The following is a 22733-nucleotide window of genomic DNA, read 5'->3' as shown; positions in this document are numbered from 1 at the left end:
AGGTTCAAGGAAAGTTAAGCCAGTCTTAACTCTCGGCAACAATAACTGACCCAAGGTTCAAGGAAAGTTAAGCCAGTCTTAACTCTCAAACAGAGCTTAAAGTAATTACCCCTCCTGTCAGATAATAGAGTACGTCATGGCAAACAACACATCCAGAAATCAGACCGATCTACCAGTGGACGGCAGCAATATAGCTTTCAAAATGCCTTTCTATCTTTTCTTCTCTCTATATAGATGCAAATGCTCTTCCTAAACCCTAAACCATTTTTAAAAAAAAAAACATACAAGGATAGCAGGAAATAATCGTCTGTTACCAATGTATCCTGCATGTAATTAATTAATATTTCCACAGTATGCTTTTGTCCTCTTAATCACTTGCTCTCTCTCTCAAAAAAAACACAACCAAGCCCGCCAGGGCTAACCAGGCCCGAATTCATCCAATAAACTGCAAGTCTTGCCCTCCATCCACCGATAAGCGTGCAGAAATAGTCTGCTGAAATATGAACAGATAGCAAACCTATGATGACACAACCAAGCCCCCACCAGGGCTAACCAGGCCCGAATTCATCCAATGAACTGCAAGTCTTGCCCTCCATCCACCGATAAGCGTGCAGAAAAGGTCTGCTGAAATATGAACAGATAGCAAACATGTGGAAGGAAATACAGAAGTTGGCTAGAATACAGAGAAAATCTTCTATCATTTAATTGAAGAGGAATCCAGCACCGAACAATAGGAAGAACGAAAAAATGGCAGCAAGTATACATATATGTATAATATAAACTACAAATAGTGACAGCGGAAGGCATTGGCCAGGTACCACTACTATCTGCAACCCTTCAACAGATAAGCGGAGGGACTTGAAAAGCTTATGGCACTTGAAGATTTCCCATTTTCTGTTAGCTTCCCAGGTGTTCCACATTCACTAAAGTCAAGGGTCCGGCATTCTGTCTGCAAGAGTTCCAAATAGTCTTTTTAGCTGGCATCTTAATATTCACAAAAGAAAAGAAAGTGATAGAATATGCTTGGATGGATTTTGGCAACCATGAGTATACCTGAGGAACTTTCCTCAAAACAAAGAAACAAAAGGGTAAACCAAAGGCCAGAAATATGGATGTCAACAAATAAAAAAACGTTCTGTAAAAGTTATGCGCAATCAGACTTACCAAAACATTTGAAGCCAAATGGGAGCGATTCTCTTGGTCACCATTTTGATCATTGGAGCGCCTCCTTTCTTTTAATATGGACTCGGGAGTGTCTTTACCCAAAACCTCTAAGGCATCGGCATATGCAGATGCAGTGTGCTCACTTAACTGCTTCATTAGTGCAATGGCATCATAGCTTCTGTCCCCAGGACTCATGAAATACCCAATATCCTGGAAAGAAATTCCAGATAGTTAAAGAAAATCTCAAAACATATCTGATAATTAGCTTATCAAAAAAAGTTATCTACCTCGATGGATATTTCTGTATCAATCCTTGGGCCTGGCACAAAAGAATTAATGAACCAAGGTGACTTCCATGCCGAAGGGGATTCGATACTCCTTTTGAAAGGGGTATCACCAAATCTAGAAATGAACACCATCAACCAAGCATCTAATAAGCATCATGGTAATGCCAAAACAAGAAGTCACGTATATCTATCTCAACACAGATGAAGCTAGAAAATATCAGGAAATCCCAAGTTCCAACCCGAACATAAACAACCAGCAGCTCCCATAAAATTAAAATGAGACAGGAATATTTGACATGGCAGCAGCTTTACTCAACCACTAAAACAGCGTGGTGACTAGGATCATAAAAGAAACACAGGTAAACTTACATGCCAAAATTTCCAGTTCCAGCATTGTTCCCAGAATTATCAGGCATATTCTCTGATGGTGCTGATGAAGGAATAGATTGAACTGATGTGCTTTCAATTATGTGATTTTCATGGTTCTTCTTACAACTAGTAGGGCTAAAGATCATGCATGGATTTCCAAATGAGGATTCTGAACCACTGGCTTGCTCTGATAAAGTGCCCAAAATTTTACGGTACAAATTCCTGGGAGTTCGAGCACTTGGACCAAATGCTCTGTCTGCTTTAAAACCAAGTTGATCAGGAGAAAATAACAGATCATTGGTGTTTTCTTCAGATAGGACTCCTCCAGAAGACTGTTGCACCTAACAAAAGGAAGGGGGTAAAGAAAAAGATATTAAGAAAAAGACACTAAGATAGAAGCGAGGGGAAATTATAATTGGTAATGAAAATACAAGAAAAACACACATATACTGACAAGCAAATTTTGTTTTTCTTTATTTCCTTTTCTTTACAAATCAAATAGTACAAAATTTTAGATGATGCACAAGCAGAATCAAACCAACTATGAATAAGGAATATAGTACTATGGAATATGCTAGTAGAAAGAACCAACCCCTCCCACACACAGTAACAAAAAAAAAGGAAACGACAAGAAAAGAAAGAAACGTAACTAGAGAGAAGACTACAGACAGAAAATAATAATAATAACTCACACTTGCATCGGAATGAACCTTGGACCTCGCATCACTATCACCTGTCCCTTGCTTTACATTATCCTTGGTATTACTGCAAAATTCATCAGTGCCTTCAAGAGCAGGGTCCAGATTTTCCTTATCCTCACCTGAGGATTCATGGTTCTTTTCCTGATTGGACGATGTGGGCAGCAGAGATGATCTGTTGCGAGTCTCACTCTCGTCAAACATAACATCCAAACATGGAAAATCTTTGCTCAAATTGGATGCCATGTCAATCTCAAGTTTTTTGTCAACTCTTCTGTCTGACAAGGGTGACAATAAATCCCGGTTTCGTTTCTTCAGAATGGATGGTGTGCCTGTGAAAGTCTTGGCAGCACTTTTCAGAACAGCATCAGGGCTACCATCCCGAGATGGTGAATCCCATAACCTAAAGGGAGTGATGCAGTTCATGGAAGACATCATCAATTGGCGAATACCAAGAGGACTATACTCTTGTTGCATATCACTGCCAGATTGTACAAGATCACAACTGAGAAATGGCATATCCAAGCTTGGGAAACGAGGAGGTTCATAGCAAAGACCTCCTGCCTCCTGTTCTGCATGCACATTTGGTTTCTCATCTGCAGCACAAGATGATATGGTATCTGAGAATGAAGGAAAAGTATTCACGGGCACTAACTTTGATGGTTCCTTCAGATATGGTTTCTCTTGCAGCTCTGTGTTATCAGTACCATTGTCACATGAGGAGTTGATGGCATCAATGGTATAGATAAAGCTATCATGTATGCTTGTAATAAACTGTTGTTCGAGAGTTCCAAATGATTGGACCATTAACGGATTGGGTTCCCTACCATACACAGGTTTGTTATCATCAGCAGAATGTAGTGAAGAACCAGGAAGAAAAGATTGGTGGCATGAAGTTCCCAATATAGCAGACCTTGGAGGACAAAATGACTGTGAAGTACTTCTCTCTGTTTCAGATATCTGGATGTTTGGTGATTGAGGAAGTGATGAATCCATGTCACCTCCTAAGTCAGCCACATTTGAGTCTTTTGTAATATTTCCAGAGGAAAAAATTTCACAATTTGCTGCCTCTGAGAATAGAATCCGGCAACATTCATCATCAGATACGAATATCTGGCCTGATTGTGCAGAACTTGCAGCGATATTTCCCATGGAAGTAGGAGCACCCAGGCCAATGGAAGTTTGAAATGGATCATTCACCAGTTCATGGCTTTCATTAGCAGTTATGCAATGAGTTGGCAAACCTGATGATTCCTGCCTTAGTTCTAGGGCGGATATGTTAGGTAGCTCCTGTAATTCAAATTGATAATCACTGTTTGCAGAAGTCAAAGTGTTATGGGAGAAACTTTGCTGAAGAAAGTTGGAAGAGCCGCCCAATTCACAAGGCATTTCAGGGATGTAATATTGTTCTGAACAAGATGCTGGACTGGAGCTTTGCTCCTTTCTGGGACCAGATTCATCAGCAAACTGAAATTCTTCTCTTGTATGAAAAACTGCAATACCCTGGTCACCCGCAGACTGTGAGCAACCAACCATAGTTGATTCTTGACTGCATTCTGATATATCTTCTGCTTCTGAACCACCTCTCTGAGCATTATCATCTCCAGAACTGTGCAGCCTTGAGGAAGATGAGGGCAGGGATAGAGTTTGATGTCCAGCAAGAGGAGAGGATTGGAACTGTTCTAACAGACCTGATGCCACATAAGAGTCCAGTTTCTTCTTTACAGAACTGTTCCAGTGATTTTTTATGGCATTGTCTGTCCTGTTCACGACAAAAAATAAATCAAATCCACATTTATTAAAGGTCACTTTTAACACTACTGTTGAACTTTTAAATAACAGAAGTAGAGATGGGAACTAAACAGCGAGCAAGAACATGGATATACAAGCCTCAAAGGAGATAATGTAGAAGCTTGTGTTAATTCAAGCATGTAAGTAAGCAAAGAGCAAAAACACCCCCTGGTAAAGTTAAAATACAAAATTGGGAGTCTCTTCAAATAAGGAATGCACAAACCTTCCAGGCAAAAACTTTGTCAGCTCTGCCCATCTGTTCCCATAAATTTGATGTGCACGAATCAAGGCCACCTCCTCTTGCTGAGTCCACGCCTCTTTGTTTATTGCAGGATTAAGATGATTATGCCACCTAAATTATGCATACATCATTGCAAATGAAGAAAAATAAAGGACAAATTTAAACCATAAAACATAATTATATATGAGAGAGAAAATAATTGCAACTCTTGCAATGGGCAGAAGAATACTCTTACCTTTCCCGGCACTGCTTTCCGATTCGTCCAGGTAAATGCTGTGCAATTGTGGACCACTTCTTTGGCCCATATTTGTTCACCAATTCAACTATTATTTCATCCTCCTATTTACATTTCACAAATGAAACAGGCATATAAATTATCAAGAATATTTATCTTTAAGGTAGAAATTAGCAAGAAAAAAAATGGAAGCAAAGCCAGAATTGTCATAGACAGAAACAACCATATGGTATACCTCCTTCGACCAAGGACCTTTAACAAGTTCAGGATTCAAGACCTTCTGCCACCTATGTAGACATTGTACATCAGTTCTGTCCTTGAAACACTCAGCTACATAAATACCAATGTTTCAAATTAGAAAATATTTGCTATGTATCCCATAGACAAATAAGGAAGAGCTTGCAGTACCAACTAAAAATTAAACGTAAATTGGCTAAGATGGTTTTATATTGTTGCAACAAAGACCTAAAAGGACTGTAAAAAGAGAATGAAAACAAGTCTATAAAATGAGCATTGCTGAAATGGAAGTATTGGGATGGAAGTGGTGATGCACAAAAGGTAACAAATAGACATCTTGATATAGGAAACCATAGGACCAACTATAGTAAAATTGATGGAATATTGTGAAAGATGGTTCAGGCATCTACATTATAGACCTTCAGGAAAGCACTGATGAGGAAGGGTGGTCACTATATTTGAATAAAAGGTTTGAAAAATGGTAAAATATAAACCAAAAGTACTTGGCTAAAGGTAAAAATTATACAGAAGGATGTGATTTTAAGTGTTTCACTTAAGGATTTGGCTCAAGAAAGGGCAAAAAAACAGGCAATTTTCATGCAAGGAATGCAGACAAGTTTAAGAATGAAGCTTAGTCGATTCAGGAATTCTAAAACGATAAAACCTCCAAGCAGAAAGACTGCATTTAATGGAAAAGAATAAAATTAAAATTAATTTTAAGTTTAAGTTTTAAGTTAAAATTTTCTACAATAGTTTCAAAATCCAAAACTAAATTCTGTAGATAAACTATAGTTGGATGACAAGGTCCTTTTAAATCATGTTTTCTAGTGATCCATTATCAAAACTAAAAGTTGACAGTTTGATGTTCATCCTCAGCTTCTTATCCTTAAAATGTTGTATTCGTTCTCAGCCTATTAAAGGCAAGTATAATCCCTTTAAACACCACCCCCTAGGGGTGAATTAACAGTAATAATTGTTGATATCAAAATAAAAGCAAGAATTAAAGTTATCAAGTTTAGCAACTTCTATAGGAAAAGATAATGAAATGAGAAACTCGAAACAAGGAAAAGAGCTGAATTAAACTTATTAAGTTCACAACTGTACCAATTTTTTTCCAGTTCTTTCCTTTGAAACGCTGAACAGCCTTGCGCAGAATCTCATCCTAAACACATATAAAACTTGTTCATCACTATATATAACCAGATATGAGCTAAGAATTGGGGAAGTGTTAATTATAATAATGAAGCTAAAACAGAAATTAATGAAAAGAAACTTAAACGTGATGGGTACAAGTAAACAATAAACCTAAGCATCACCATGAGATGTCATTTCAGGCATGAAAAAGCAGTGAAAATCAAAATGGGAAAGGTTGCCCTGTAAACTAATCTAATCATTAGACCAAAAAAAAATGCAAGAAAAATTCCTTTTAAACATCTCCACGTCATAAAATAACTCTTCTACCAAGATACTTCGAGCACACAGAAGAATTACTACCTCTTCAGCTTTCCATTGCCCCTTCGTGGAACGCCTTGCAGGGCCACTAGTCCTCCTGCAAGAGAATAGCATAACACCATTCAGAATCCAACATATTTAACAGCCACTTCAGTCTCTCAATCACACAAAACATTAGAATGGCTTCTGAAAAATTACCCGTGAAGAAGCTTGGGTGGTCTCGGGATCCTGTCGCTAACAAGCCCATCCAAAGGAGCAGAAATTAACCTGTCACTACTTTCCATTGTTGTTTGATATACAAATAAAAAAGCTGCTGCACAGCCCAATTCCCACTCGTCCACAATTCATTATAAACCCCCCTACCAATCCGTTCCAATTTCCCCCAAACTCACGAACTAACACATAAACACAAAAAGAAAAGGAAACCCAGATCAGAATAACCTCTAAATAAAAATCTTCACTTCCTGAAATCACAAATTAGGGCTTTGTATTTCAGTGCAGTTGACTTGAATTGAAGTACAGTGGGGTTTCAAATTAAAAAAAAAAAAAAAGATTAAGAATTTAATTATACAATTAGTGAAATTAATTAACTTGTTAAGTCCCAAACCCAATTCATAATCAAAGTGAAAAAATTTCGAATTTCTAAATCATTCAGCTTCCTTCAAAACCTCCAAACTCGAATGAAACTGAAATTCAATTCTACAATCAGTAAAATTAATTTCTTAATACTTAATTAAGTAACCCTAAAACATGATCGAGGCAGATTTTCAATCTCTTTCGACCACTAACCATTCGAATTTCAAAAAAAAAAAAAAAGGATCAAAATGGCACAAATCTTCTGAGAAAAGTATTTTAATTTGTTCAAAGATAAAAAATAAATTAGAGACCTTAAAATTTAAAACTTCAAAGAAAAAGAGCTTCAAGGACTTACCAAACTGAGCTTCAATGACAGAAAAGAGGAGAAATCAAAGGACGAGAGAGACGATAAAGTGATTAAAACGGTGCGCATTTGCAGATCCAAGTGAAGTCCAGAGAGATTTTAGAGAGAGAGATCTGCAAATGCGTTTCTAGAGAGAGAGAGATCGAAACGGTCGAGAGAGAGCTTTCTTCTTCTTATTCATTTCAAAATTAAAGGGGCGGACTTTGGAGTTTATTCAAACCCTATGGATGTTAAACGTCGAGCAACTTTTTGAATGTCTTGGACTATTCTGATTTTTCCACGTTGGAATCCTAGCCGTCCATTTCATGGACTTCCTCGGCTTGGTATTTTTGAAAACCCAACGGCCAAATTTATTTTCTTCATCCACTCAATTTATTGTTTTATTTTTTTATTTCTCTTGTTATTACTTCCTCTTGACTAAAGTGTCTTGTCTAAAGTGAGTGTAGCTTATTTATTATTGTATTTTATTAAATACATCAAAATTAACAGCAACGAGTGTAATGAAAGAAAGAAAAAGCTAAGAAAAGGTATAATATAATGATTTCAATACATTAAATACTTTAATTGATTATAAAAATTCAAATGTGTAATGATTGTGTTTTAGAGCATTGTTAATTCTTGGCTATTACTTTTTTTTCTTTTTTCTTTTTTGAATGGCAAAGACATGATTATAACTAGATCATAAAACTATATATATATATATATATTGTATTTGATTGACTGTATAGTTGTTTAATCATAGGCTAATTCCATGTCTAAGTATCTTTATTTTTTATTATTATTAATTTATCTAATGATTCTATGATTCTGGGTTTTTTTTTTTTTGTTCTTATTCAGGTATCCTTATATCCTTTTAAAGAGTGAGACTAGTTTTGTTTGGAGTTTGTGGTTGCCCCTCCTAATAAGTATATTTTTCTTGAGATTGAACTTATATTCTCATATTTGAATGGATATAACAGTACCTTAACAACCAGACCAACACTTCATTGGTTCTATGATTCTGGTTTAAGAATTTCAAGACATAATAATGTCAATATACCATGGAAATTGTTTTTTTTTTATTATTAATAATAATATGGATGTCTAAGTTAGCTTATGCATACCTTAACTAATCTTACTGGTCCTAAAGTTAACGACCATTTAAATCTCTAGTGGTCATCTTATTAGCAACTACATGACTCGAACTTAAGATCACAGAAAGAACAAACCTCTTGATCCTAAACTCTTATCACTAGGACACTTACTAGATGATTTCATTAAAAAAAATATATATCATCACCAGCATTGATCAGATTTTGAATTAAGCATAACAAGCAATATATTTGCATGTTTCTTTCTTCTTTTTTTCTTATATATATATAAACTTAAAGCATGGTATAGAAAGTAAATTTTTATATATCTAAATATATAATTTGAAAACCCAATTTAATTTTCCTTCTTTATTGAAACCTATATTTTTGTGGAAATCACATAAATTAAATTATTGTACCAAAAAAAATTGCATCTAAAATATTACTTCAAGCTTAAGAAACACTTAGAAGCTTAAGAACCATCAATTATAACTATATAGTCAAAACTCAAAAAATAATTTAAAAAACCTTGAAAAATTTAAAATAATAATTATTTAAACCCATATGATCAAAATTCAAAAACTATAAAAGAAATTTAAAAACTACTTAACCAAAAATTTAGAAAACTAATGTCAATAATTCATACAACTTGCTCAACTTTTTTCGATCGTTGAAACCACACATCTTCCTGTCACTAACCATTGTTCAAATATACTTTCCATGTCATTTTAGCACTAAAAAAGCACAAAAATCATATCCACGGTAAGCCAAACACATACCCATCATCTTAAAATTGATTTTGAAATAAATATCAATTCTAAAAATTTAAATAAAAACCCAAAACATTAAAAAAACTGTAAAAAGCCATAAAGATTATATAATCAAACAAGATTAAAAGAAAAAAACCTAAAAAACAACTAATCATCATAGTTTAGTTTTAAACTAAAAATTAATTTTAATTTTTTCTTTGTTTTTTTTATCCTAATGTAAAATTACTTTAGATCGGTGGACATGGAGCAGGATGACAACAAAATTCAGAATTTTATATGGAAATAACCTTCCAAATCTAGTGCAGATGGAGCAACTTAATTAAAACATTATAGCTTTGTTTAGCATAGAGCTTCGAGTCATGGTAGTATTTTTTTTTTTTTAATATAACAAAAGTGCATCTAGCCTGCAAGAAATATTTTTTGGCCTTATCATCAAATCTAGTATAACAAATACAATTCCAGCACTCACTATATAACTCTTTACTTAAATTGAATTTTAATTTCAATCATATAAGAATCATACCTACATGAACTCATTAGCTTGACAGGTTAAAAAGACAATAAATCAAAGGAACAAAAAATAACATAGCCCAGCTTAGTCTAGGTTAGCATATTAAATCTGTGAACCGGGTCATGGACTTCGTTAGGTTCAATTTGTTTTATTTTATTTTATAATATGCACTGGAAAAAAAAAATTCAAAATCAACACAAAATTAGAGGATAAAAATTAAAAAAAAAATCAAAACATTAAGTAAAAATCCTACATTGAAAGATAAAATTAAGAAAAAAAAACATAAAAAAAAACCAAAAATCCTACAAGGAAGCCCATTGACATGGTTTCGCGTAGTCCTTAGTTGAAGGCTTGAGTGGCCCAAGTGTGTGGGCCTCAACCAGATTTGCGCATCTAATCCATACTTTTTTTTCTTTTTATAGGGATCAGACGACAGGTTGAAGCAATAAAAAATTAAAATCTTACTCACTTAGCTATATTTTAACAGAAACAATGACTCTAGTTTAAAATGTATATATTACTATCAAATTTTTGATAACCTTGGAAGAGAAAAAAAAAAAAAAAAAAGACCTTCACAAAAGGGTTTCTTCAGCTTTTTGAGTTTTAGATTTTTTCAATTTCATCCCTGAAAATTTTATTTAATTTAATTTTAGTATCCAGTTTCATCCTTATTTTTTATTGATCTTTTTTGGTGTTTTATTTTTTTCTTGATTTATTTGTTTTTCAATTTCATCTTTAATCATTTTATTGCATTCATTTTTTAATTCAATTTTGGTCCTCATTCTTCTAATTGCTATTTTCTTATCCTTTTTTTTTATCCTTTCTTTTTTTCATTTTTTTTCCCTTAACTTTTTATTTTATTTAGCTTTTTTATCCAAATTGGGTCCTCATTCTTTTAATTGCCGTTTTTTCTCATTTTATTAATTTATTTTGTTTTAATCTAGTTCATAATTTTTTTTTTCATTTAGTTTTTATATTAGATTTGGTCGATATTATTTCGATTTTAGATTTTTTTGTGATTGAAAATTTTATTTTGTTATTTTTTCATGCCTTCCTTTCTACATAATACTCTCGGTCTCATGACACGAGTCCAATTTAGGTTTATTTTTTTGTTCTTTTATTAAAAAAATATTTTTTTTCTTCAAATTCATTATTTGAAATTTTGTTATTAGGTCTTAAGCTTTATTATTTATTTCACTTTTCTTTTTGTTGAGTTATCCTAATCTCATATCTCGAGTAACGAGTTAATTAACTTAACTCAGGTTGACTCAAGTTTTTTTCCTCAATGTTTTTTTCATTGATTTTTTTTTTTTTTTTGCAACTTCATCATTTAACATTAAATTATTGGTCATTGAACTTTGTAATTCTTTCACTTTTTTTATATGAGGTTATCATTGGTGCGGGTTAATTAAGTTAACCTGAGTTAACTTGATTTTTTTTCAATATTGTTTTATTTAACTTTGGTCTTTTTTATTAGGTCCTTATCTTGATAGTCTAATTCTTTTTATCCTCATCTCATATTACGAGTGGTGGGATAGTCGAGTTAATCCGGGTTGACTCAATTGTTTTTTCTTTGACTTTTTTTATGAAATTGGTTATTTTTTTTAGTTTTATCATTTGTCATTAGATTATTGGTCTTTAAACTTTGTTATTTTTTCACTTTTCTTACTGTGAGGTTATCTTGAGTACGGGTTAATTAAGTTAACTTAGGTTATCTCAGGGCTTTTTTCTATGGTTTTTTGATGAACTTTGGTCTCTTTTGCCAAGTCCTTCTTTTAAGAATTTAATTTTTTTTTATCCCGATCTCATATCATAAGTAATTGGTTTATCAAGTTAACCTGGGTTGACTTGAATTTTTTTTTTTTGATATATTTTTTTTTTAAAATTTATTTTTCTTATTTCATAATTTGATATTAGGTTATTAGGCCTTGAGTTTTTTCTCTTTTTTTTATGTGGATTATTTTGATTTCATATCTTGGGTCACATGTTAATAAAATCAACTCGGGTTGACTTAGATTATCATCACTTTGAACTTTTTTTATGTTAGAAAAAATTTCACTTGACCTGTAATGGAGCGCATGCCATCTATCTATTAAAAAATAATTAAGATCAAAATATCTAAAATTTAGTGGTGGAGCTTTTGGGAGATTGCAACATTAACATTGGTTTTGGAGATAAAACCCATGTGATCTCTAAATCCAAGTTTTCATTACCAAAATGGTATGATGACTTTTTTAGCCTTTTAAGTCAACAAAGAGCCATCACACCATTTAGTAAAAAACTAAAATGTATGGGATGAGTATTATTGAGTTAACACTATGAACCCTTTTATATTTCACAATGGACCTACTATTCATAATTTTTCTTTTTCTTTTTTAATTTAATCCTCAAACTTTATTTTGTGAAAATGCATAATTTTGGGCCCAAATTGAAGGGCAATTGAATCAAGTTTGTTGACAAAAGATAAAATTGAAAGACAAGGGATCAAAGTTGAAAAAGGCACCACAAATGTGTGATGGTTTCAAACTTCACATAAAAATTTTAATTTAGTTCTTATACTTTAAAAATTAAACATATTCGGTACCTCAATATTCTTTAAATTGAATTTTGGTACAAAAATTCATTCTTGTTATTTTTTAGTCCTTGGTTTGAGAGAGGTCATCAAATTCTGACGGTAAAGAGAGAAAAATATTGTTTACACCGATTTAGGCCACCAAACAGTCGAAATTTGTATCAAATGATTCTATTTGATAAGGGGAGTTCATATTGGGTGTTTTTTTGCCTTTAAAGATCATGAAAAATCTAGATCTGAGCTCATGAAAATTTCTTGTTTTAGATTGGTTTCGGTTTTTGAGATGGCTTTTTTAGAGTTTTTGAGGTCATAGATAGGTTTATTACGGTTTCTAGGGTGTTTTCTATGTATTTTAGATTGAAAAAACAGGTTTTGAAAAAAAAAAGAAAAAAAAAGGAGGCCCCGTATAGGTGGGCCTAACAAAATGAGTCAAATGGATTAGTTTGGCTTGCCAGGCCCAATAACGCTTGTCCTTCTAATTTTTTTTAGATAATTATGTTTTTTTATATGTTTTTGTTCTCTCTCTCTCTCTCATATATATATATATATATATATGTAAAAAAAAATTCGATTTATTTTTTATTTTCAAATAATATTTATAATATACTCAACCCTACATGATATGTTTTTTCCCTTTTATTTTAATTAATTAATTTAATTTGTGTGTCTATTTTTATTATCATTTGATTGAATAAAAAATTTATTTTAATAAAAAATTTAGAAATACAACCTGATAAATGTTCGGTCTTACAAGATAAAATATATTGATCTATATTTGTCTCTTAATTTTTCTAATTTTATTTTTAGTTATCATTTTATGACTTCTTCTTCTTTTTTCTTTTTTTATTAAAACACATGGTTGTTGATTTATGTGATTATATATAGGGACGAACGAATCTAGGATCCAACTTCAGTAGGGGCAAAATAATATAAGTATATAACTAAATTAATCAACATTCAAAATATCCGAAAATCATAAGCTTCTAATATAAAGTTAAAAAGTTTACATATATTGTAAAAAAAAGCTTCATCAAATTCTATTTTTTTCTTATAATTCCCAATTGCTCATTTGTGATTTCATATGTTGAAAAGGTTACGGTATCTTCTCATTATCAACACTTTAAATATTTCTTTTTCAATATACTTATAAGTAACCAAACAATCATTCAACCAATCATACTCATAACTTACCATAAATTATATATTTCAACCAACCAGAAAATAATAATAAATTACTTATTTCTTCAATCTCTCACGGTCTTTTCCAAGTTACATTAAAAATTCAACTACAATTAAACAACATAATTAAATCCATTTCAATCATCATCAACACATGTTACACATACTAAATACACATCACTAACAAACATCTACTTTGGTTCTAAAAGTTCTCATTCACCCCATTAAATGGCCAACTCTACTTTCATCATAAACACCTAATTTTTCTTCTTTAATTATGTTTTATTTAAAGTCATTCACATCTCATTTCATCCCAAGACACATCATATTTTTACATTTTCACTTTTCCTCAATTTAACATCTAAGAACCCTAATTTAAAATTTAAAAATTTCGCATAAACTTTGTTAATTTTTACTTAAACCTATACAATCGAGTTTATAACATCTTACCTGATAATAATACGAACTTTGAATATTAACCAGTTTTTCTTATCCTCTTTTTTTTTTCTCTTAATGTGGTGAGTTTTCTCTCTCTTCTTCTTTTTCCTCACTTGATTTCCCCTAAATTATTGAGTTAAATATGTTCAATACTTACTTCATTATCTATATTCCCTTAAATCTTGGTTTCTTTCCAGGATTTTCATGAGGAAGCTCTCATTTTTTTTTCTCTTCTAATTTTTTTCAGCATTGGCTGATAGTTTAAAGGGGAAGAAGATGCTGAAGTTCTAGTTTTCAGCTTATTTACAAAAATGTCATTAATGAGCCTACATATTATTTTTTGTCCGACTTTTGATATTCTCACATGGCCTTTTCAAACTTAGATTACCCTGAAATTTTAACCTACTATAGAGAAATATGTCAAGAGGCTCCTCATAAACTTTCATCTCAATCAGAGGTTGGATGAAGAGTTATGCTCGATATTATAAAAATGATTAGTAAGTGATTTTACGTTAAAATTCAGATTCTAAAACCATATTAGTTATTTTACTGAGTCCTTGAGACTTTTTTTTATTTGAAAAATATATTTATTTTTTCTTTTCATCATTTTTTTATTTACAAACTTACTATAATTTTATGACAACATTATAAATTTTTAATCAAGGTTTACACCAATACTTTTTCATGCAGTTTTTTTTTTAATTTTTATTTCTCATTTCCGTTATAAATCCTCATAATTATTTTCTCATTCTCAAAATACATCTATATATATATATATATATATATATATATATATATTTGTTATAAAAATATGACCCACGACAAAGCATGATTCACATAACTAGTTGTATTGAATTTTTATTGAAGAGTTCGGTTGTGCTTTGAACAAAATTTTTAGGGATGATCCCCTCTTGAAAAGTTTGTGGAAAAAAAACAATTCAAGTATTAAAAAGGAGTCCATCACTGGTTCTTACCAAACAATTTCTGCAAAAATGCTCATATTCCCAAAACTTTATACCGTTAGTTATTAAATATGGCCGGCGTAGCTAATAAATCAAATGAACTATCAACTCGAGATCTGTCTCCGATAATTTATATCAAAATCAAGTTAAAAATTGACCGGTTAAATACAGTTGATTCATTAAATTGTTAACCTGTGACTAGACAATTCTAATGATACTCTATTAGACTTTTTTATTTTAATTGATTGATAGGTAAATTTTATAATTTTTTTATATTATATATTTTAAATCTAATATTTAGATCATAAATTTATAAAATTAATATAACTTTTTTTATTAAATTAATCAAATTAATAAAATATCCCAACTCTAATTAGTATAGCTACGAACTAAAACATCCAATGCCTTTAGTTGCTTTTAGTTTTACTAATAAATTAATGATTAAAATAATGTTGTATCTCTATAAAATGAGAACACAAATTCAATTCCTAAAAAATATATTTATTAAGAAAAGCAGCCACAAACCCCGAACACGACTAGTCTCACCTTTTAAAAAAGTATGCAAATACCTAGGTAAAAGCAAAAAAAAAAAAAAAAAAATGCCTTTTGTTTTGCAAGATGATCAACAAACATGTTAGCTTCTATAAGAACAGACAAAACAACTCAAATCTAAGATCTAATTTTTTTAAGGATGGGAACACAAGTTTGATTCCTAAAAAACATATTTATTGAAAAGAACAATCACAAATCCCGAATGAAACTAGTCTCACCCTTTAAAAAAGAATGCATATACCCGGGTGATAAAAAAACAATGGCTTTCTTTTTGCAATATAATCAGCCAACATGTCAGCTTCTCTAAGAGTGGACAAAACGACTCGGATTTAATTTTTTCTATGCATTCATCAATTACGAGCACTCATGACTGCAAAAACACGAAAAGTACCAGAACAAGGAACACCAAGTAATAAGCAATGCTTGACCACAAGTTAATCTGGAAAATACTGTGCGGGAAGACGAAGACTACTTGTGTTTCAACCCTCAACACAAAGTTAAAATGGCTGCAAAAGTAGAGATCAAACATCAAACTCTTAATTCATTTCATGGATCATTTCCAAAAATAGAATATTTTAAGAGTTAACCAAAAATACAAATAAAAACACCTTATTGTATCTTTATCAAAGCAAAAAAGACACCAGGGAGATCAAGAAGCACAGGCTTTCATCATATAATAACTATCAAGGTGTCGTACAAAACTGTCACAAAACTTGTTATAGGCATGGCTGCCTCTCATGATGCTCCAGCTTTCTGAGCTTTATTTGGTCTCCCAGAATCGTTTTCTCTAGAGCGGGGATGTTTGCCACCACCCTTGTGGTATCTCCCACCCCTGAAAAGCATGAATAAAAACTTTAAAAGGGAGAAATATGAATTACAAGTGAACCAACTTTATACTCATTGAAGCGAGGAACCATATTCTGAAGCGAGGAACCATTTTTATATGGGCTATTCCAGGTAGTTTATCATCCAAATGAAGGTGGAAAGTAAAAACTACATTAATTCTGACCTTCCTCGGTTGCCCTTATTTTCAAAACGCCTGTCTTTGTGTCCACGGAATTGGTTCCAGTATTCCTTTTCTGCTTCACCTGAGATTACAAATAACAACACCAGCTCTCTCAGTGCCACTTTACATAATGCAAGATTAGAACAACATAAAACCCAACAATTAACAAGGAAAGTACAAATTTATGACAGGCATCTACTAAAGAAAGTACATATCGAGACCACTGAAAATATAAGAAACTAAATCGAATTGTAATAAGAAACCCTTGATAATTTTCCTTCCACATTTAATGGCAGTAAATAAGATCAGTCAATAAATAAAGATGTATATGCAGCAAGTTTTGTTCATGTAATCTCATTATCATTACTACTAGATTGATCAACCTTGAAGAAAAGACTGGAGCATAACTAAAAAATAATCATTCTATGCTGTAAGAATCAGTGTTGTCAAAAGCAAAAGGCACCAAGCCTAGAAAATGCCTGAGGAGCTCACCCAAATGAATCAAGATGATATTCTATAGATTAAGAAAAATATATGAATAATATTATATTATATTAAATATCTTCCCAATTAAGATTAGATCATTAGAAAATCAAAAGAAAATATAAAATACCATAACATAATCCGTATAAAATTATATTTTTCACCCTTAAAACAAAATAAGATAATTTAAAATAGTAGGTAGCCAAATAGATTAAAAAGCAAACTTAAATATCATCATCATCATTATTTATTAATCTTCAAAAACATCTCCATCCATGCTTTCCTGTTCTGGACTTGTGTTGTTATTTGACTTTGTTCAACACAAAGCGTGGATGGTGTTTCTCTTCAAGTGTCTTTCCTTGACTGTATGTCTCCTACTTTAATGATTTTTTAATTCTTTTTTTTTTACTCTAATCTTTGTTTTTTACAAAGATACCCCTAAGTTGTTGCTTGTGGTAAATTAAAAAATGGACAAATAGATCAATACATAAATCAGTTAAAAAAATGAGAAAAATCCAATATGAAAAGAAGTATTTTAATTAGGCGCTTGCTTTAAAGCCTGGCAGCCACTCACAAGGCACTCGCCTAGGCAGCGCTTCATTGAGATTCATTGCTTGAGGCTAATAAAGGATGTGGCCTCACCTGGAGAGCCTAGATGAGCGCCCCAGCGCCTCTTGACAACACTAGTAAGAATCATAAGCAATGAAAAACATAAGTGTTTAATTGATCCATATCTCCTAAATCTCTGATCCTTCTATTTTTCCACCACAATCAATACATTTTATCATCCTTGGATGTCAAACACCAGAAACAAATGTGAACCTGGTACAGGAAAGGGTTTCACGCTAGCTAGCAGCCTAGCACCTATTCACAGGACAAACAGTTTCTTAAAGGCATCAATTTTGAAACCTTCTCAAAATAAGTATCGAAAGCGTCCATCTTAAAATAACACTCCCAATCAACACTCTCCCAAAGAGAAGTCAGTTTTGATGCTCACCAGTCACAGGTTCTAAAGTGGCTATAAAATTCTTCACGACCAGACCACCTTCTTTAGCTAGAACTGCAGCTGCTCGAGCTTTCTGAGCTGCTTCTGCTTCTTCAAATCGAATGTATCCTGATTCGTCTCCCATCTTGAAATCAACATACTTGACCAAAGTGATACACACATGAAAAAAGGGGTCAGTATAACACAAAGCACAAAAGACTAGACAATGATTGAAAATGGAAACAGAAGGCATGCAATATATATAAGGGAGATTAATGAAACCAGTGTCAGACTTATATATAATCTTAAAGGAATACCATATTCAGCAATTAAAAAAGGCATAAAGACTCATTCAAAGAAAAAGAAAACAAGAACAGAGAGAGAAAGAGAATCTTAGTACCTTCACAATGCCGAATATTTCAAAGACAGCCTTCAGATCTTCACGCAAAACAACATTTTTGTCATCCTTGGAGGCAGCTGGGTTAGGTTTCTCCTTCACTTCCTCCTTTTCATTGGGATCTTCATATGATTTCTCCTCTTCAGTTTTTATTACTGTACTTTCAGAGCCATTGTCCCCATCAACCTCTTCCCCATTGTTTTCTTCATCAGTCTTGATGTTTTCTGGCACCTTCTGTTCATTTTCATTGGTCAAATTCTCTGATGAATTCGATCCTCCATCACAGGCATTTGCATCATCATTGGCAGGTTCCTGAGCACCATTTTGTTCTGCGGAACCTCCAGCTAACTTATTCTTTAAAGCAAATGCAATAATTAAGCCCTTTGGATAGCTGCCATCAACAAGGTGAGAACATCAGGTCAACAAACATTAAGAGAGAACTCCATAGTCCCATTGGAATACACAGGAACAGTAAAATTACTTACTTTGCCTCTCCATTGGAACTATTCTTGTTATTGGAGCCTGATGAGCGATGGGAATTTTCAAATTCCTCTTCTTCTTGCACTCTTTCTGTATCAAATTCTCTCCTGAGTTGGAAAAGGGGTATATTAGGAGCATGAAATATGGACCAGAAACTTCTTTCAATTTAAGTTCTATACTGTACATGAACAATATCATTCAGTATTTTTGTGGGGTGAAACTGAATTAAAATATAGAGGCTCAAGATAGATCAGAGGCACAAGGGCGTTCTATACCTCCATAGTTCTTGTACCTTTCCAAATATTGCGAAAAAAACTTGTTATACCATAATTTCCAACCTGTTTGCTCCCACAATTTTAACTGTCATATGTAACTCCTGAAATTAACTGTTTTACAAATCAAATCACAGAGCTAGCAATTTCTGAAACATTAATAGCGATTTATGTATACAATGTTGATAACTTTATTGATCAGGGTCAAAGCCGTAGCTCATCTTTCACCTCTACAATAAGAAGTAAGAACATTGAAACGTGCAGACAAATAAGAATATCGCTATTGTATATTTTCACATCGACGCAACTATTCACTTTAAAATGCTTTACTTGTGTAACAAAAGATATATAACCACAATTTTCTTACTTGTGTCTTTAAGCATCATATTCACACAAGAAAGTTTTAGTCCATTTTATATTTCTACAAAAAGAATAAAGGATAGATACTACACCTAAATGTTGTAGTGCTTGGTGTTTGTCTATGTGCATTAGCTTACTTTGGTTTTAATTCTAGCTCTGCACCTTCAAAAACCAAGCTTTGCTTTAAAATCTTTTCGGCCTCTTCCTCCAATGAGAACTCAATCAAAGCAGTACCACAAAATACCCTTTTGTCACCGACATGACGAGGCATCCTTACACTTGTAACCTGAAACAAGTAACATGCTCATTCTCCAAAAAAAATATGCCAAATATTTCCAACAATTCCCTACTCACATAGCAAGATCGGAAATTAAAAAAGCAGAACATTCACAAGCAAAACAAATAGAACCACCAAGTTACCTTCGCATGTTGACCAAAAAACAACTCCAGCTCTTCTCGCTTCACGTTATATTTTAATGGAGACGCAGCAATTGTTCTTACATCTAATTGTTCTATAGCCTCATCCGGCTTCAATATCCCAGCAATCCTGCCTACTTTCTTCCCTGCAAAGCACTCACCATGAAAACAGAACAGACAAAACACAGATTACACGCAGATTCTTAATTCATATCCACTAAACTTAAACTCCATTCAATTGAGCAAAACATTTAGCGCTACATTAGCATTAGCTACCAAAGGTTCAGAATTTTCTTTAAGCAAACACTTCCTAATTATCCAAACTAAAGCTCTAAATTAGTATTAGCTGAAAAAAGTTCAAAATCTTCTTTAAGAACGCACTTTCTAAGCATCCAAACATAAAAAAGAAAAGCACCCAGAAAAGAAAAATAACTAACCATCTTCAGAAACTTTAAGAGAAGTGGATTTTCTCAACGTTTCTGCCACAGCCTGAACAGTAACTTCTGGGATTTCTTCAGGCTTCACGTCCATTAACTTCAAGTGACCTTTCATCTTCTTAAACGAACAAATCAAAGCCAAACTCGCCACTATTATCTAATGTCAAGCCCAACAACAACATTACACAAAAACAAAGCCAAACCCGAAACTAACAAAAACCCAGGATTTATATTGAAGAGATCAAGGATACTGCCATCTTCACTGGACTCGATTATGTTTCTCAAAAAATTATCACGAGGGATGTTGCTGTCACTGAAGTAATACTCAACCTGAATAAAAAAATAAATAAATAAAGTAAGGATGTTTTTAATGTTTCTATGAAATTAAGAGAATTGATGTGGAGAGTGACCTGTCTAAGGACTTCCTTGGTGGTTTCTTCGTCCAAAGAAGGAGTTGCCATTGTTGTGAGAGTGAAGGTAGAGAGAAAAAGAGTGAGTTTTTGTTGTTAGGGTTTTGGTGATATTGAGTGCGTTTTTGTAGAGGGGACTGCAGAGAGAGAGGGTTTAGCTTGTCTGCCGTTGCTCCACAGTGTATGGAGACAAGGGGGTGTAAACTCTTAAATTTTGTTGGATTAAATTTTTTTAAGTGTTTTTATATTGTTTTAATATATTAATAAAAAAAATAAATAAAATATTATTTTAATATATTTATAAAAAAATACTTTAAAAAACAACCGCTATCATTATTTTAAATACCTCTAGTTATTATATTTTAGCTAAAAAAAATTAAAAATTTAAGAAATTATAAGAGAAAAGAATAATGTTAATTTAAAAAAGAAAATAAAAAGTTCCACTAGTATATTTTTAGAATTTATTGGTGGATTCACTCTTAATATATGAGATGTTCAAAAAGTGATTTTGAGAGGAATATTTGGTTAAAAAAATTAGCTGTTTTTTTAATTAAAAAGAAAAAAACTTAAAATTCAATTTTTATTTTGGAGAAACTTATTTTAGTTTGATTAATATGAAAATTTAAGAAGTATAAAAAAAAATATGAAATATTACCATGGAATCCCTTTTTTTTTTCAATTTGAAAAAGAGGATTACATTTTTTTTTCCTTCTAGAACAAATTGCGTATATCTCATTGAGAATATCATAAATTATTTTTAATCCCATGCCACAATTGTAAAAATGATTGGAAAAAAAATATCATATTACATTCTCCAAAACCTTAAACCTCCTCAAACCTTAAAAAATTTATAATGCTTTTAACCTTTATATATATATATATATATATATATATATATATATATATATATGGAGCAATTCAATTTAGAATTAAAAGATTGCTTGTAATAATAATACGGTGAAACTAATATGATGGAATTGAACTTGTTAATGTTAAAAATAATTTTTTTAAAAAATAAAAATAAAATATTATTTTAATATATTTTTTCTTATAATTATTTTTTTATATAAAGTCAATAACTGCAGCATGTTTTTCTATTAATAAGTGGTGGCAAAAGATTTCTGAAAATAAGAAATAAAAAAGATTATAAGTAGCTTAAAAGGAGAAGCTCAAGAACTCAATGTAAAGTCATTAAATTGGAGGGGTGCAAGATGCTTCGTTTTGGTTATGAGTATATTTTCACTCAATGTTTATCTCTATTATTTTTATGGAAAATGCAATGTTAATACACTATTATTAAGATCAATTAAATTGCATTTTCTTAGGAAACTAAAAATCGGGTTTCTTGTGTCCTCTCCTTGAAACACCACAGGTGCAGATGTAAAGAAGAATCTCATGCTTGATGCCTGTATTTGGAAACTGGGAATTCACGACCTAAACTTTGCATTTCACTAATTGCATGGATCTCGAGTTAATTAGACCGGGCTCTCTCGTGGAGGGGTGATGCACTAGACTAGCTTGCTCTGCAGACATGGCAGCTCTCCCGTGATGGAAGAAGCTCTTGCTGACGTGCTTTTAAACAGCTCTCTGGATACAAGAAGAAAAAATCTCAAAAGTTCATCTAGTAGTTCTCATTTTAAAATAAAACACACTCGATTTCTTGCTTGTCAAACTTTCCAGAACTTCATAATCAGTGGTTCTCTAAGATGCAAACTCGCAGAATCCATCTAATTCAATCTCCACTTTTCCATTTTATAGACCTGAACGGTCTAGCATTCTGAGTGGATCTGTCAGAAAATGGCTGACCTGAGAAAAACCACAAATCTGAAGACTCGAAGATCGACTGAAACCAGCAAATCAAGCATGAGAAGGGAACCACCTGTAGAAAGCATTTTCCACCAAATCAGGTGATTAAGATTGTGAAGCCCAACAGGTCATTTATGAAATCCTTGAAGAGATGATTGACATGAAATTTGATCAAGCAATCCTAAAAATCAGAATACTGAAACTATAAAGGA

General features: G+C 32.3%; 2 protein-coding genes across 4 annotated transcripts; both read right to left on the bottom strand.

Annotated features, from left to right (window-relative positions):
• Positions 1–679: 679 nt before the first annotated feature.
• LOC118051045 (transcription factor MYB3R-1) lies at positions 680–7613 on the bottom strand. Of its 2 annotated transcripts, none has more exons than XM_035061565.2 (12): positions 7406–7613; positions 6673–6869; positions 6517–6571; positions 6127–6184; positions 5021–5115; positions 4786–4889; positions 4533–4661; positions 2513–4280; positions 1821–2161; positions 1452–1566; positions 1165–1374; positions 680–949 (listed from the first exon to the last, which is right to left on the bottom strand). In XM_035061565.2, exons 2-12 carry the CDS (start codon positions 6756–6758, stop codon positions 824–826), a joined length of 3087 nt encoding a protein of 1028 aa, XP_034917456.1. In that variant the 5' UTR covers positions 6759–6869; positions 7406–7613; the 3' UTR covers positions 680–823. The 2 variants fall into 2 exon arrangements, with proteins under 2 accessions (XP_034917456.1, XP_034917457.1); XM_035061566.2 differs by having other exon boundaries at positions 1821–2152.
• Positions 7614–15777: 8164 nt separating this feature from the next.
• On the bottom strand, positions 15778–20907 carry LOC118051046 (la protein 1). 2 transcript variants are annotated; one of them, XR_012168589.1, is made up of 11 exons: positions 20716–20907; positions 20557–20635; positions 20306–20455; positions 19872–20014; positions 19589–19737; positions 18825–18926; positions 18343–18730; positions 17955–18102; positions 16478–16556; positions 16077–16300; positions 15778–15974 (listed from the first exon to the last, which is right to left on the bottom strand). XR_012168589.1 is itself a non-coding variant. In XM_035061567.2 (10 exons), exons 1-10 carry the CDS (start codon positions 20764–20766, stop codon positions 16204–16206), a joined length of 1386 nt encoding a protein of 461 aa, XP_034917458.1. In that variant the 5' UTR covers positions 20767–20907; the 3' UTR covers positions 15984–16203. The 2 variants fall into 2 exon arrangements, 1 of the variants encoding a protein (XP_034917458.1); XM_035061567.2 differs by lacking the exon at positions 15778–15974 and having other exon boundaries at positions 15984–16300.
• Positions 20908–22733: the final 1826 nt, after the last annotated feature.

Source organism: Populus alba, chromosome 18, assembly GCF_005239225.2.
Source record: "Populus alba chromosome 18, ASM523922v2, whole genome shotgun sequence".
NCBI lineage: Eukaryota > Viridiplantae > Streptophyta > Magnoliopsida > Malpighiales > Salicaceae > Populus > Populus alba.
Note: the sequence above shows the minus strand (reverse complement) of the source record. Positions and strands in the feature narration are given on the sequence as shown.